Source organism: Sus scrofa, chromosome 7 (genome assembly GCF_054392235.1).
Source record: "Sus scrofa isolate SSC_HxYL_T2T_F1_AM1 chromosome 7, Sscrofa_HxYL_maternal_Yorkshire_Landrace_v2.0, whole genome shotgun sequence".
In the NCBI taxonomy this organism is placed as follows: Eukaryota; Metazoa; Chordata; class Mammalia; order Artiodactyla; family Suidae; genus Sus; species Sus scrofa.
Window position 1 is genome coordinate 23,554,738 of NC_139389.1, and position 15,947 is coordinate 23,570,684.

The following is a 15,947-nucleotide window of genomic DNA, read 5'->3' on the forward strand; positions in this document are numbered from 1 at the left end:
ATCTTTGATTTCTTTCATCAGTGTTTTACAGTTTTCAGAATATAGGTCTTTTGTCTCTTTAGGCAGGTTTATTCCTAGGTATTTTATTGTTTTTGATGTGATTGTAAATGGGATGGCTTCTCTGATTTCTCTTTCTGATCTTTTATTATTAGTATATAGAAATGTAATCGATTTCTGTGTACAGTATTTTTGTTATCCATTCTGTTTCATTTCATTTTGCTCAGAGGGCATACTTTCAATCATTTTAAATTTATTGTGATTTGTTTCATGGCCTAACAAATGATTGATTCTATAGAATGTTCTGTATGTGATGAGAAGTATATGTATTCTGCTTTGTTGGGTGAAGTGTTCAGTAGATGTCTGTTAGTTTTATTTTGTTTATGTTGTTCAAGTCTCTCTCTACTTGCTCATATTCTGTTTAATTGTTCTATCCATTATTTTAAGTGGGGTATTGAAGTTCAACTGTTATTGTGGAATTATCTATTTATCCAATCAGTTCTGTTAGTTTTTTCCTTATGTATTTTGGTAATCTGCTACTAGATGCATCATGTTTGTGATTGCTATAACTTTTTGATGGATAGACTAAATTTATCATCATAAATTTTTTTTGGCTATAGTAACAATTCTTGTCTTTGTGTCTATATGCTCTGATATAGATATAGCTATTAGTGTGCCCTTTCCCCCCTATATTTATTATTATTTTATTGAAATATTGATGTTTTAGAATATTATAGAAGATTTAAACAGCATAGTGATTCAATATTTTTACAGATTATACTCTGTTAAAATTTTTATAAGATAATGGCTATAATTCCCTGTGTTAGACAATAAACCTTGTTTCTTATCTATATTATACATAGTAGTTTATATCTGTTAATTCCATTCCTCTATTTTGCCTTTCCTCTCTTCCCTCTTTCCATTGGAAAACACCAGTTTGTTCTCTATATTTGTGAAACGGTTTCTGTCTTGTTATATACATTAATTTCTTTGGATTTTTAGATTCCACATGTAAGTGATAACATGAAATATTTATCACACACATACACACACAGTTATAATGTTCACATCTCCTTCATCTCCTTTATCTATTTAAATGCTAATAGATACTAAGCTTGTTCCCATGACTTGCCTTTGTAAATAATGCTGCTATGAACATTGGGGTGCCTGTATCTTTTCAAATTAATGTTTTTGTGTTCTTTAGATACAATCCCAGAGATGGAATTGCTGGATCATATGGCAGTTTGCTTTTCAATTTTTTCACGAAAACTCTATAATTTTTTTCCATAAGGAATCACCGATTTATATTCCCACTAAGAGTACACAAGGGTTTCCTTTTCTCTACATCCTCACCAATATTCATTATTTGTATTGTTTTGATGATAGCCATTTTGATAGCTCTGAGGTGATATCTCATTGTGGTTTTGATTTGCATTTGCCTGATAATTAGTGATGCTGAGCATCTATTCATGTGCCTGTTAGCCATCTATATATATTCTTTGAAAAAATGTTTATTCAGGTCTTCTGCCCATTTTGGAGGCCACACCTGAAGCATATGGAAGCTCCCAGGCTAGGGATGTAATTGGAGCTGTAGTTGCTGGCCTACGCCACAGCCACAGAAACATGGGATCTGAGCCATGTCTTCAATGTACACCACAGCTGACAGTAGTGCTGGATCTTTAACCCACTGAGTGAGGCCAGGGATTGAACCCGCATCCTTGTAGTTACTAGTCAGGTTTGTAACATGTTGAGCCACAACGGGAACTCCTTGCCCATTTTTCGATTGAGTTGTTTGTTTTTTGATATTGAGTTGTATGAGCTTTTTAATGTATTAACCCCTTATCAGAAATATCATTTGCAAATAATTTCTCCTGTTTAGTAGGTTGTCCTTTTGTTTGGTAGGTAATTTTCTTTGCTTTGCAAAAGCTTTTAAGGTTAATTAGGTCTTATTTGTTTGTTTTTGCTTTTATTTCTTTTGCCTTAGCATACAGATCCAAAAAAGTATTGCTATGATTTATGTCATTAGAGGGTTCTGCCTATGTTCTCTTCTAGGAATTTTATGGTTTAAGGTCTTACATTTAGGTCTTTCATTCACTTTGAGTTTGTTTTTATATGCGAGGTGGGGAAATGTTTAATCTTATTATTTCACATAACTGTCTAGTTTTTGACCTTTTCAAACATGAAAAACCTCTTCAAAATTAGTAAACTAAACAAAAGGTCATGTTATACAAATTGTTTTTAACCTACATTAATTTTTAGTAAATCATTCACTTTTTCTAGATTAGTAAACATGTTTACAAATAATCATCTCTAATACCAAGAGATAATTCCTGCCTATTTCTTCTGCATAACTGTTAAGTAATTACTTTTGTATGTTCATATTATTTCCATTCTTAATTAATTGCACACAGATATAAATAAAAACCACAATGTATTAATGTTTTGGTCTTCAAGGAATTAGATATCTTTTGGTAAAATGGGCATATATGGTAAAATACACATTTTGGTCATTAATGAACATCAGTAGAATTATCACATCTTTTCTTTTCCAGCTTTATTGAGATAAACATGACAAATAAAATTATCAAGAGATGGAGTTCCCGTCGTGGCGCAGTGGTTAACGAATCCGACTAGGAACCATGAGGTTGCGGGTTCGATCCCTGCACTTGCTCAGTGGGTTAACGATCTGGCGTTGCTGTGAGCTGTGGTGTAGGTTGCAGACGCGGCTCGGATCCCGTGTTGCTGTGGCTCTGGCGTAGGCCGGTGGCTACAGCTCCGATTCAACCCCTAGCCTGGGAATCTCCATATGCCACGGGAGTGGCCCAAGAAATAGCAACAACAACAACAACCACAAAAGACAAAAAGACAAAAAAAAAAAATTGTCAAGAGTTAAGACTTAATATGTATAATGTAATGATTCGATATATGTATCTATTGTGAAATGATTACCACAATTAAGTAACACATTCATTGCCTCACATAGTTGTCTTTTGTGTGTGTGTGTGGTAAGAACACTTAAGATCTACGTTGTTAGCAAATTTGAAGTATATAATACAGTATTATTAACTACAGTTACCATGCTGTATGTTAGAATGGCAGAACGTATTCATTCTATACTATGAGTTGTCACAGTAACAGTCACAGTTCTCCATTCTTTATCATATTACCACTATTATATGCAGAGTTATTAATCCAAAGGAGGTTTTTACAAAAGATTGGCAAGTACATTTCTTTCTTTCCCTCTTGTTCTTTTGTTTTCTCTTAGATTGAGTGTGCATCTTTTTCAAAGAGCAATTTGTGTCATCTTCTTCTATCTACCTATGAGTCAATACTTTTTTCTTGCCTAGAGTTCTCCTAAGAGCTACATTGACTTCCTTGTTCCGTAAACTGTAGATGATGGGGTTGAGCATGGATGTCACCACGGTATAGAAGAGGGCTAGGAGTTTATCTATTCCTGGTGAATGGCTAGCCTTGGGTCTCAAGTAGGTGACAGATGCTGAGCCATAGAAGAGTGTTACTACAAGTAAGTGGGAAGAACAGGTGGAAAGAGCTTTTCGGTGACCCTCAGGTGAGGGCATGCTGAGCACAGCAGCTAGAATTCTGCCATAAGAAGCAATGATGAGTAAAAATGGGCTGGAAATGCAAAGGATGGCCACAGCAAAGACTGCAGCCTCATTATGGGAGGTATCCCCACAGGCAAGTGCCAGGATAGGGGGGAGGTCACAGAAGAAGTGGTCTATTTCACAGGGGCCACAGAAGTCCAGGGAGAAAATATAGTTGGTCTGGCCCAAGCCTACCATGCATCCCACTCCCCAAGAAACCATTGCCAAATGGACACACACTCCATGACTCATTCGTGTTGCATAGTGAAGTGGGGAGCATATGGCCATATAGCGGTCAAAAGCCATGGCGGCCAAAAGACAACACTCACTGATAGCAAATAATGTGAAGAAGAACATCTGTGTGGCACACCCCTCCCGAGAGATTCCTCGGGCCTCGCTCACAAGGCTCTGCAGCATCTTGGGTATGACAGAGCACGTGTAGCCAATCTCCAAGAGAGACAGGTTGGCCAGGAAGAAGTACATGGGGGTGTGGAGGACCGGGTTGGTCCAGATGGCAGTGGCTATGAGAGCATTGCCCGTCAGTGATGCTAAGAACATGAGCAGGATGAGGGTAAACAAAAGGAAACACTGTTCAGTGACCTCAGAGAATCTGGCAAAGGCAAAGCGTTTGACAGACATGCTGTTGTCCTGCCACAAGGAACAATTGAAGGTCATGCCTGAAAAAAAGAAGGCAAGGTCATCATCAAGAGTCTTTCAGAAGGAAAGATGAATCTTTCTCTTACTCTTAACAAGCTCTCGTGAGCCAGAGAGATAGATTTCTTTTCTGCTATTCTAAAATTCAAAGTTTGGAAGTTACCCTCATCTTGAAACCAAATCCTATTGTATGTTTATTATCCTGGTTGATTTGTCAGAAATATATCTGGTCAGTAGATATATAATGGAAAAAAATTAAGTAAAATTCTTTCTCATCTCTTTTTTTTAATCATTTGCCAAATACTACCAAATAAAGGTCCTCCCATACCTACCTATTTCTTTCCTATTCTTTAGCCACTGACTTGCTTTCTTTACTCATTTATTAAACACTATTTATTGAGCAAAGAGTATTTTCAAAGTATTTTTCAGTTACTATTGTAGGTCCTGGATTTAATATGTAAAAAAAGATGGAAAGAAGTAGACTGATTCAAAATTCATAAATGTGAAGTAGCAACTCTGCACGATTACAGGGACCATCAGCGTATATGACTGTTGAAAAAGTTGCTTGCACATCAAGTATTTTATTATAAAGCAGTTACACTTATGTTAAAGTATTATTAAGCATTTGCCTTGCACTGTGATTGACGTAATTATAAAATTTAATATCTACGTTTCCCACATAGCAACTCAATTCAGTTAAGGCTGTGGCAAAGAAAACAGACAATAGTTTAGTTATTTTTTTTTAACCCCAAATATTTTCTTAGATGTCCTGACTTCTCAATCATAGCCTACGCAGTTGCATAGAAAACTCTGGATGTGAAGAAATTGTCATCCCTTTTGTCAGTTAAAAACATAAACGTATATCTTACTCATTCTGTCTTTGTGGATCTGGGACAAATTGCAAGTTTCCCCGGTGACTCTGATGGAAGGAACAAGGCAGAAATTCCAACCAGCAAAGGCGAATGCCTGACTCTTTCTTAACTAGGGACATCACAAAATTTCATTTCATAAATATCTCTCGCCATTTAGACTGTAGACAGCAAATGCCTGTGCTGTGGGTTGGTGTCAGAGGGTGTGGGAATGAGAGAAACCTGCTGGTGGATGGCCCACAGTGTGGGCTGACTGTACAAAGGCTGATGCCTGCTCTTAGTCATGTGATATTCTTAGACCCGCAGGGTGAATTAAAAAGACATCCTGTGGTAAGTACTTTTTAAAACCTCACAAACTTCAGAGACAGTTGAAAAACTGAGATATCTGAGATAGTGAAGATCTGTGAATGCTTCTAAATATTTAAACAGTCAAAGAAGGATACTCTGTCTAGAAGTAAATATTAAATACTATAGAAGTAAATGTATAGGTCTCATTAGAAGTGAGAAAGCAAGCAAATGTTAAATTCTCTTCTTCCTCGCTCTCACTTAGAATAATTTCACATCAGGTAAAATCAGATTTTTTTCATTACACTTTCTATTGTTTTCTGGATTTGCTCTCTGTTGACCTTTTGTTGGTTGACCTGAGATCCATGTACTAGAGGCCAGCTTTGTGTACATACCAAGAATGTTTAATTTTAATCATTTTGTGTATATACCAAGAATGTTTAATTTTAATCATTGCCTACAGAAAGAGTGTGAGATATTCAAGGCAGGTGTCAGGGGTCTGCAGAAAGGAGCATCCCAGGCAGTACAATTTGGCATGAACATTCTCTGTCTCCCATCTGATAATATTTTCTTGACCTAAAGTTTCTGATTTATCATGTCCACATGAAGGAAGGATGATGAAACCCTTCCCATCTTTCTTGCTGAGTCGTTTTGTGTTAAACGTGCCAACATTGTACAGGCAGTGATGAATTCAAAATAAGAAATTAAAGTGTACTTTATCACCCTCAAAAACCCTTGCCCTTTAGAAGTCTCATGTTAACGAACTCATAGGACTCTGCATACAATATTGTCTGCTATTGCCATTATATAAAAATAACCTGTATTAAGAATCAGTCACCACCTGAATATGCACTGTTTTGTTAATCTAAAGATATAGGCGTTTCATGCCCAATGATAAACTGTTTTATAGATTCCTGCTCAGTGTAATGAAAGGTCAAGTGGTCATTGAACATTGACAAGATTCTGCAGGTTTAAATCTTGAGATGGAGTTTTAATGATAGCTGGATATCTGAAAGAAATACATCGAGAAGGAGAAAGGATAAATTTAGTAGCTCATGGCTTTGCTTCATGTGTCACCTTACCCAGCCCACGATCCAAGACATGCACATTCTCTGCAGCTCTGCTTTGGAAATAACCCAGCAGAACTGATTCATTTGGAGTCAGCTCCACATAATTAGGACTGTTCTTAACTGACTCAGTCCCTTCTTAATCTCTTTTTTCATAATGAAATGTTTATTTCCTATCAGCCAAAGGAAAACATAAGATAATGATTAGATATTTTACCTGAAACACTTAGTACAGTGCCCAGAATACAATAAAAACTCAATAAATATTAATCTTCATTATGCTAAAATTATTTCCAAAATGCTTGAATAGTATATATAATTTATGTAAATTGGTCATTAAATATTGCATAGATGATATCCCATTGCCTCCCACCATTTATCCATACTTATTTCAGCATCACTTAGTATTTTAACAAAGTGATGCCTTAACATAAGCTAGCAGAAACTGTTTTATCACTTGATGGGAATAACAGGTACAGGATAATGGAGGCATTTCCAATTACCCAAAGATAAGAGATATGTCTATTTCCTGGGAAATAATTAATTTAGAATAACTTACAGCAGTTTTATGACTGGGTCACTGGTAAACTGAGTAAATTTTGATAGTCTTCAAAGAAGGAGAAAATAACTGATTAAAATAATGTCCAGAACTGAATAATGCTTTGAGTGTTAGCTATTCATTTTTATACTTTAATCCATCTTATACAACCCTCTTAAGAAATCATTTATATTACATACCTTTAATCATAATTTTTGAGGGAAAAAAGTAGATGATATTAGCTTCTGAGTAGCCACTCCCTGATTTTGTCTGCATGCTCTCCTTATAACCTCCCCACATTCAGAGGATGTAAATTTCCCCAGTCCTCACTTCTAAGACTATGCACTGAGAAGCTTTTGTTGTCATCAGGACCTTGTCTGATTCCAGGAAGATTGTGTCTCCTGAGGGAGCATTATGTCCTTCCTAGCAATGCCCTCAGCCACACACACACACACACACACACACACACACACACACACTCACACACACACACACACACACACACTCACACACACACACACACAAGCATGCAGGTCTGTGCTGATTATATGACATATATTTTAACCTTTCTCATCCGAAAAAAAGGAATATGAATATGTTTTACTTCATTCCTTCCCCCTGTTCTGAATCCTTATCATGCCTTTCTTTCCCAGGAGACATATTTTCTTCTCACTAGAATGTCAGAAAGTGGTTTGATTCTGTCTCTCAGGAATTGCAGTGGACTTGTCTGTCTCTATTTTTTTGTTAATTATGAACATTTAGGAAGCAAAATGAATATATATAAAAGGTAATGTAAAAACAAAAGTAAAAATAAATATAGAATATAATGAGTAACCTATATCATAGATAACTGCTATCATAGATAACTGCTGTCATAGACTGTGTGCACAATGTGATATTAATTCAAGTGACATGTACTGGTGGAGCCAAATATTTGACACTGTTGGCTATTAATATGAAATGCTCAGATTTAAAATTTTTGTTTGAATTAAAAATTCAGCATCAAAAATAAATAACTTTCATATATTATATAGAAGCAGTTAGTACTTATTCTGATTTTTTTTTTAACCTTTTTAGGGCTGCACCCACGGTATATGGAGGTTTCCAGGCTAGGGATCTAATTGGAGCTACAGCTGCTGGCCTACACCACAGCCACAAAAAAACACATGATCTAAGCTGGGTCTGTGACCTACACCACAGCTCATAGCAACGCCGGATCCTTAACCCACTGAGCAAGCCCAGGGATCGAACCCTCAACCTCATGGTTCCTAGTTGGATTCCTTTCCACTGCACCATGACGGGAACTCCTATTCTGGTTATTTTAAAAGATTCAAATTAACAAATCATAATAATTTTCTAGTTACACATGAGTGTGACAAAGAGCACATTTGTTTCTATTAAAAGTAATAAAGAAACCCTAAGAGTCAAAGATATATGCTAGGATGATGAAAAACTGTAAGGTACTGAATTTTTTTTTTTTTTTTGGTCTTTTTGCCATTTCTTTGGCCACTCTTGTGGCATATGGAGGTTCCCAGGTTCGGGGTCTAATCGGAGCTGTAGCCACCGGCCTATGCCAGAGCCACAGCAACGCAGGATCCAAGCTGGTCTGCGACCTACACCACAGCTCATGGCAACACCGGATCGTTAACCCACTGAGCAAGGGCAGGGATCGAACCCGCAACCTCATGGTTCTTAGATGGATTCGTTTCTGCTGTACCACGACGGGAACTCCCTGAATATTTATTTTTTTAAATGAAATAAAAAGTGGGTAAAGTATTGAATACCTATTACTGACATGATATAATGGCAAAGGAGAAAGACCAGGGAAGAGGAAGTTGTCATTCGGATCGAAAGTCCTCCTTATTGCAGCCCCATTAAATGAATTATGCACAGGAGGAGAACAAGATGGCAGAGTAGGAGGATAGGGGACTCCTTTCCTCAATGAACACATCAAAAATACATCTACGTGTGAAACAGTTTTCACTGAAAACTAACTGGAGTCTGGGAGAAAGACTTCTGCACAATGAAGGCCGTAAGAAATATCCACATGGAAGAGAACCATCAGGTCAGGACCTGTGCCTCTGGGGAGGGGACTCTGAGGAAAAGAGAGATTTCATGGGCAGAGATCCTCTCCAGGGAGTGAATGGTTCCAGCCATAAATTAGGCACCCCAGCCCTGGGGTCCTACACAGGGAAGACAAGCCCCCCTTGGCTGGTTGGAGGGCCAGTGGGACTACCAGAAGGGCTGTGGGAGGCCCGGACTTCACTTCTGAGGAGCACATGCACACTTACTTGCTCCTGAAGCATGAGGAGAGGAAGGATTGAAAACTGCTTGAGTAACTGGCCAGTACCACAAGCCTGTCCTCCAAGCTCATGTCCCAATCTGAGCCTAGGGAATGCTCCAGCCCTGCTTGTTATCAGATGCAGCTCCACATTTACGTTTTCTTTTTTTTTAATAATGATTTTTATTTTTTTCATTATAGCTGGTTTACAGTGTTCTGTCAATTTTCTACTGTACAGCAAAGTAACCAAGTCACACAAATACATATATATATATATATACACACACATTATTTTTCTCACATTATCCTCCATCATGCTCCATTGCAAGTGACTAGATATAGTTCCAGTGCTATACAGCAGGATCTCATTGCTTATCCATCCCAAATATTGCATGTATTAACCCTAGATTCCTAGTCCATCCCACTCCTTTCCCCTCCACCTTGGCAACCACAAGTCTGTTCTCCAAGTCCAGGATATTATTTTCTGTGGAAAGGTTCGTTTGTGCCATATATCAGATTCCAGATATAAGTGATATCATATGGTATTTGTCTTTTCTCTTTCTGACTTACTTCACTCAGGATGAGAGTCTCTAGTTCCATCCATGTTGCTGCAAATGGCATTATTTCGTTCTTTTTATGGCTGAGTAGTATTCCGTTGTGTATATATACCACATCTTCCTATTCCAATCATCTGTCAATGGACATTTAGGTTGTTTCCATGTCTTGCCTATTGTGAATAGTGCTGCAATGAACATGCGGGTGCATGTGTCTTTTTTAAGGAAAGTTTTGTCCGGATATATGCCCAAGAGTGGGACTGCTGGGTCATATGGTAGTTCAGTGTACATTTACATTTTCTATACTCTCTCTCCTCTTTCTGGGACCCTTGTAAGATGAACATTGGTACCCTTAATGTTGTCCCAAAGATTCCTTAAATTGTTTTCACTTTTTTTTAAATTTGTTTTTCTTTTTGCTGTTCTCATTTGATGATTTCCAATAATCTATCTTTCAGATCACTTATACATTTTTCTGTTATCACTTAGTCTGCTGTTCATTCCTTCTCATTTTTTTTTTCATTTTAGTTATTCTTCAGTTTTGACTGGTTCTTTTTTTTCTTTTTTGTGGCTGACCCGTGGCATTCAGAAGTTCCTGAGCCACGGATCAAGCCTGAGCCACACCAGGGTCAACCCCAAATCCTTAACCACTAGGTCACCAGAGAACTCCTGACTGGTACTTTTTAAAAATTTTTAGTTCCTTGTTAAACTTCTCACTGTTTTCATCTATTCTTTTCCTTAATTCAGTTAGCATTCTTAATACTGGTACTTTCAATTCTTTATCTAATAGATTGTTTATTTCAGTCTCATTAGTTGTTTTTTCAGGGGTTTTCTCTTGTTCTTTCAGTTGATACAGGTTTCTCTGTATTCTCGTTTTGCTTACTTCCCTCTGTCTCTATGAAACTAGGTGAACGGTTACCCTCAGCAGTCTTGAACAGGTGCATGTATTTGGGAGCATCCCTATACAGTTTGTGGGTGTCCAGCGGCTTTGATGGAACAGCTGGACTTGATGTGAGCAAAGTCAGATCTTCAGTATGTGCTGGTAACTATCACCTTGGTAGGAGGTGGGGCTAGAGATGAAGGGACTGGGTCCAGAGTTAGGTGTAAACCAGGACTTACCCTCTGCCCAGTGGCCATCACCACCGTATAGGGGGCCTGGGTGGGACCCAAGTTGCTGGAGCAGAAACCCTGAGGGTTGGGTCAAGCTGGCTCTATTTCCATTTTGTGTGTGCTCTTCTTCCCAGCACTGGCCCCCTCAGCCCCAAAGGGGAGCAGTGCTTGAGCCGGAGAGGCTGGTGTGTTTATCTGGCAATGGTCTGTGAATTTGGTGTGGTCTTTTAGCCTCCAGAGATCTGTTTCTAATGTGCTGTCTGTGTAAGTGCCAGTAATGGCTGCCCCCTCCCTGCTCAGATGCCACTTGGGTTTTGAGCTGTCATAGCATCTCCTGCTGAGATTTTTCCTTGGTCATGGCAGCGCTTCCTCCAGTGTGGAGCTATGAGTGTTTGTCTAGCTCAGAGTGGGGCAGTCTCATGAAACCAGTCAGGTAGTCACATGGTTTCAGTTGGCCGTTTGCGCACTGCTTTGGGAAGAAGAAAGAAACAGTTCTAACTAGGACAACTCCTTGAAGGGCATTAATTGCTACTTTGGGATTTGCTCTCCCAGTGGCCCCATTCAAGGAAGGCAAATTGCAGTATTCTTTTGATTCCATAAAGGCACCATTTGCTCTAGGAAAAGAGGTTCATCCCTTGACACACGAGATCTTTTTGGTAGACTCACAACTCTCTCTTGTGTAGCAGTGATAATCATAGTAATTTTCAGCCTCTGCTTTCCTATTCTGATGTAGCAAATTAGAATGTATGATCTAGGAAGTCATTTATTTTGGTGATTCGAAAGAGATGAAAACCAGCAATCAGATGGTTCCACACATAAAGAAGCATAGATCAGGTGGACAAATAAGGTAATGTGGACAGACACAGGAAGGACAGAAGTGAAGGGAGTTGTTTGAATGTTACTTAAATGCTAGGTAAGAGTATTAAAGGACTAAAGTAGGAAAAAAAATAAGCTGACCAGTGATATGGGGATGGGGAAGAGAAACTCATGTCCACCACATGATATTTCTTCCAAGATGTCTTACTTTAAAAAAAGAGAAGAGATATTTCATTCCATAACCTGTGAAAGCAACCATTGATGAGATCTTTATTTCCCACTCCTCTGGTAAGAAGAAATTTAACCATGAAGTTCCTACCCTTTCTCTACTTACATTTGGTAGTTTTATTTTTTTGTCTCTTATCTCATATCCCTTTCTCACTTCTGTAAGAATGCTTAAGGATGGGTCAAGTAAATATATCATATAGCTGATTCTTTGTTTTAATTACTGTTTCATGCAGCTGTATAAGGAAGAAGAAAATTATATCTGCATTAGAAGAAGCAACACCTGTGTTTCTTTTTGTATTTCTCATGATATACTAGCTCCTATTCTAGGGAAATTTTTTAGAATCTTGGAACTTTCCCGTCATCCCTCAAATGTCAGTGACCTTGAAGTGAAATAATCTTTGTAATTTACTAATTGACCATTCCTGTTTTTTGATTCCATCATAGTGAACTTCTTCATCATCCATCATGCTCAACCACACCTTCTTTGGGGAGGTCTGAACTTTAACCTTCGGCAGGAAGTGCCTCTTTCCAAGTTTGTCCTTTCTTGGATACTGTCTCTTGGTCCAAGATATCATTTAGAATTCTAATTACATTTTTATAGTTATTCTCTTTCCATAGTGTAATAATTCTATTTTTATATGATATTTATTTTTCCATTATAATTTATTTATAATTTTATATTAATCTTCTGTTTAATTACAAAAAATTCTTATAAGAAATCTACTGTCTGATCATCTTGCATGGTTTCTGAGCTGTAGAAAGTAGTCTAGATTAGTAACAATTAGTTAATGATTAACAGTTTTAAGGCCCAAATCAGTCTTACAGTCTTGTAGCTAAATTGTTCCTAACTTTCCTGTTGAAACTCAACCAATTACCAACTGCTAACTTTTTCAAGAGTTGCACTTATAAATGTGAACAACTAAAAGACCCTCAGAGAGGTAAACACAATGGCTCTGCTATGATTTCTTTCTTTTTTTGGTTATAGCTTGTTAGAAAGTGTGAGGGAGAAAATTGTCTATGAAAGGAGGGAAGCAGAAGCGATGTGGCAACACTGAATGAGGCAAAGCATTTACAGAGAGAAACATTTATTTATTAAACATTTCTTTTTCTTTCTTTCTTTTTTCTTTTCTTTTCTTTTTTCTTTTTTGGTTTTTTTAGGGCTGCACTCATGGCATATGGAAGTTCCCAGGCTAAGAGTCAAATCAGAGCTGTAGCTGCTGGCCTACGCCACAGCCACAGCAATGCAGGATCCCAGCCGCGCTACAGCCTATATCACAGCTCACGGCAATGCTGGATCCTTACCCGCTGAGCGAGGCCAGGGATTTAACCTGTGTCCTCACAGATACTACTTGGGTTCGTTACCTGCTAAGCCAAGATGGAAACTCCAAGGAGGTATATTTATTTATTTATTTATTTATTTTTTTTTTTATTAAATTTTATTTTCCCACTGTACAGCAAGGGGGTCAGGTTATCCTTACATGTATACATTACAATTACAGTTTTTCCCCCACCATTTCTTCTGTTGCAACATGAGTATCTAGACATAGTTCTCAATGCTATTCAGCGGGATCTCCTTGTAAATCTATTCTACGTTGTGACTGATAAGCCCAAGCTCCCGATCCCTCCCACTCCCTCCCCCTCCCATCAGGCAACCACAAGTCTCTTCTCCAAGTCCATGATTGATTTTCTTTTCTGAGGAGATGTTCATTTGTGCTGGATATTAGATTCCAGTTATAAGTGATGTCATATGGTATTTGTCTTTGTCTTTCTGGCTCATTTCACTCAGGATGAGATTCTCTAGTTCCATCCATGTTGCTGCAAATGGCATGATGTCATTCTTTTTTATGGCTGAGTAGTATTCCATCGTGTATATATACCACATCTTCCGAATCCAATCCTCTGTCGATGGACATTTGGATTGTTTCCATGTCCTGGCTATTGTGAATAGTGCTGCAATGAACATGCGGGTGCATGTGTCTCTTTTAAGTAGAGCTTTGTCCGGATAGATGCCCAAGAGTGGGATTGCAGGGTCATATGGAAGTTCTATGTATAGATTTCTAAGGTATCTCCAAACTGTTCTCCATAGTGGCTGTACCAGTTTACATTCCCACCAACAGTGCAGGAGGGTTCCCTTTTCTCCACAGCCCCTCCAGCACTTGTTATTTGTGGATTTATTAATGATGGCCATTCTGACTGGTGTGAGGTGGTATCTCATGGTAGTTTTGATTTGCATTTCTCTTATAATCAGCGATGTTGAGCATTTTTTCATGTGTTTGTTGGCCATCTGTATATCTTCCTTGGAGAAATGTCTATTCAGGTCTTTTGCCCATTTTTCCATTGATTGATTGGTTTTTTTGCTGTTGAGTTGTATAAGTTGCTTGTATATTCTAGAGATTAAGCCCTTGTCAGTTGCATCATTTGAAACTATTTTCTCCCATTCTGTAAGTTGTCTTTTTGTTTTCTTTTGGGTTTCCTTTGCTGTGCAAAAGCTTTTCAGTTTGATGAGGTCCCATGGGTTTATTTTTGCTCTAGTTTCTATTGCTTTGGGAGACTGACCTGAGAAAATATTCATGATGTTGATGTCAGAGAGTGTTTTGCCTATGTTTTCTTCTAGGAGTTTGATGGTGTCCTGTCGTATATTTAAGTCTTTCAGCCATTTGGAGTTTATTTTTGTGCATGGTGTGAGGGTGTGTTCTAGTTTCATTGCTTTGCATGCAGCTGTCCAGGTTTCCCAGCAATGCTTGCTGAATAGACTTTCCTTTTCCCATTTGATGTTCTTGCCTCCCTTGTCAAAGATTAATTGACCATAGGTGTCAGGGTTAATTTCCAGATTCTCTATTCTGTTCCATTGGTCTGTCTGTCTGTTTTGATACCAATACCACACTGTTTTGATGACTGTGGCTTTGTAGTATTTCTTGAAGTCTGGGAGAGTGATGCCTCCTGCTTGGTTTTTGTTTCTCAGGATTGCTTTGGCGATTCTGGGTCTTTTGTGGTTCCATATAAAGGTTTGGATTGTTTGTTCTAGTTCTGTGAACAATGTCATGGGTAATTTGATAGGGATTGCATTGAATCTGTAGATTGCTTTGGGTAGGATGGCCATTTTCACAATATTGATTTTTCCAATCCAGGAACATGGAATATCTTTCCATTTTTTTACATCTTCTTTGATTTCTTTGATTAAGGTTTTATAGTTCTCGGCATATAGGTCCTTTACCTCTTTGGTTAGGTGTATTCCGAGGTATTTGATTTTGTGAGGTACAATTTTAAAAGGTATCGTATTTTTGTATTCCTTTTCTAATGTTTCATTGCTGGTATACAGAAATGCAACTGACTTCTGAATGTTAATCTTATATCCTGCCACTTTGCTGAATTTATTAATCAGTTCAAGGAGTTTTGGGGTTGAGTCCTTAGGGTTTTCTAGGTATAGAATCATGTCATCTGCATACAGTGACAGTTTGATCTCTTCTCTTCCTATATGGATGCCTTTGATTTCTTTTGTTTGTCTAATTGCTGTGGCTAAGACTTCCAAAACGATGTTGAAGAGCAGTGGTGAGAGTGGGCATCCCTGTCTTGTTCCAGATTTGAGTGAGAAGGCTTTCAGTTTTTCCCCATTGAGGATTATATTTGCTGTGGGTTTATCATAAATGGCTTTGATTATATTCAGGAATGTTCCCTCTATACCCACTTTGGCGAGGGTCTTGATCATGAATGGATGTTGAACTTTGTCAAATGCTTTTTCTGCATCTATTGAGATGATCATATGATTTTTGACTTTTTTTTTGTTAATGTGGTGTATGATGTTGATTGATTTGCGTATGTTGAACCATCCTTGTGAACCTGGGATGAACCCAACCTGGTCATGGTGTATAATTTTTTTGATATGTTGTTGGATTCGGTTGGCTAAGATTTTGTTGAGAAGTTTTGCATCTATATTCATCAATGATATTGG

General features: G+C 38.0%; 1 protein-coding gene and 1 long non-coding RNA gene across 2 annotated transcripts in view; one reads left to right on the forward strand and one right to left on the reverse strand.

The window, feature by feature from the left end:
- LOC110257996 (uncharacterized) overlaps window positions 1-15,947 on the forward strand; it is an 819,260-nt gene that overhangs the window by 751,465 nt on the left and 51,848 nt on the right. The gene's annotated exons all lie outside the window — the stretch shown is intronic.
- On the reverse strand, window positions 3,312-4,274 carry LOC110258772 (olfactory receptor 10C1-like). Its single transcript, XM_021082026.2, has one exon. It carries the CDS (start codon window positions 4,272-4,274, stop codon window positions 3,312-3,314), a length of 963 nt encoding a protein of 320 aa, XP_020937685.1.

Coding starts and splice junctions, on each gene's coding strand:
- LOC110258772 (XM_021082026.2), bottom strand. CDS start 4,274: ATGACCTTCAATTGTTCCTTGTGGCAGGACAACAGCATGTCTGTCAAA.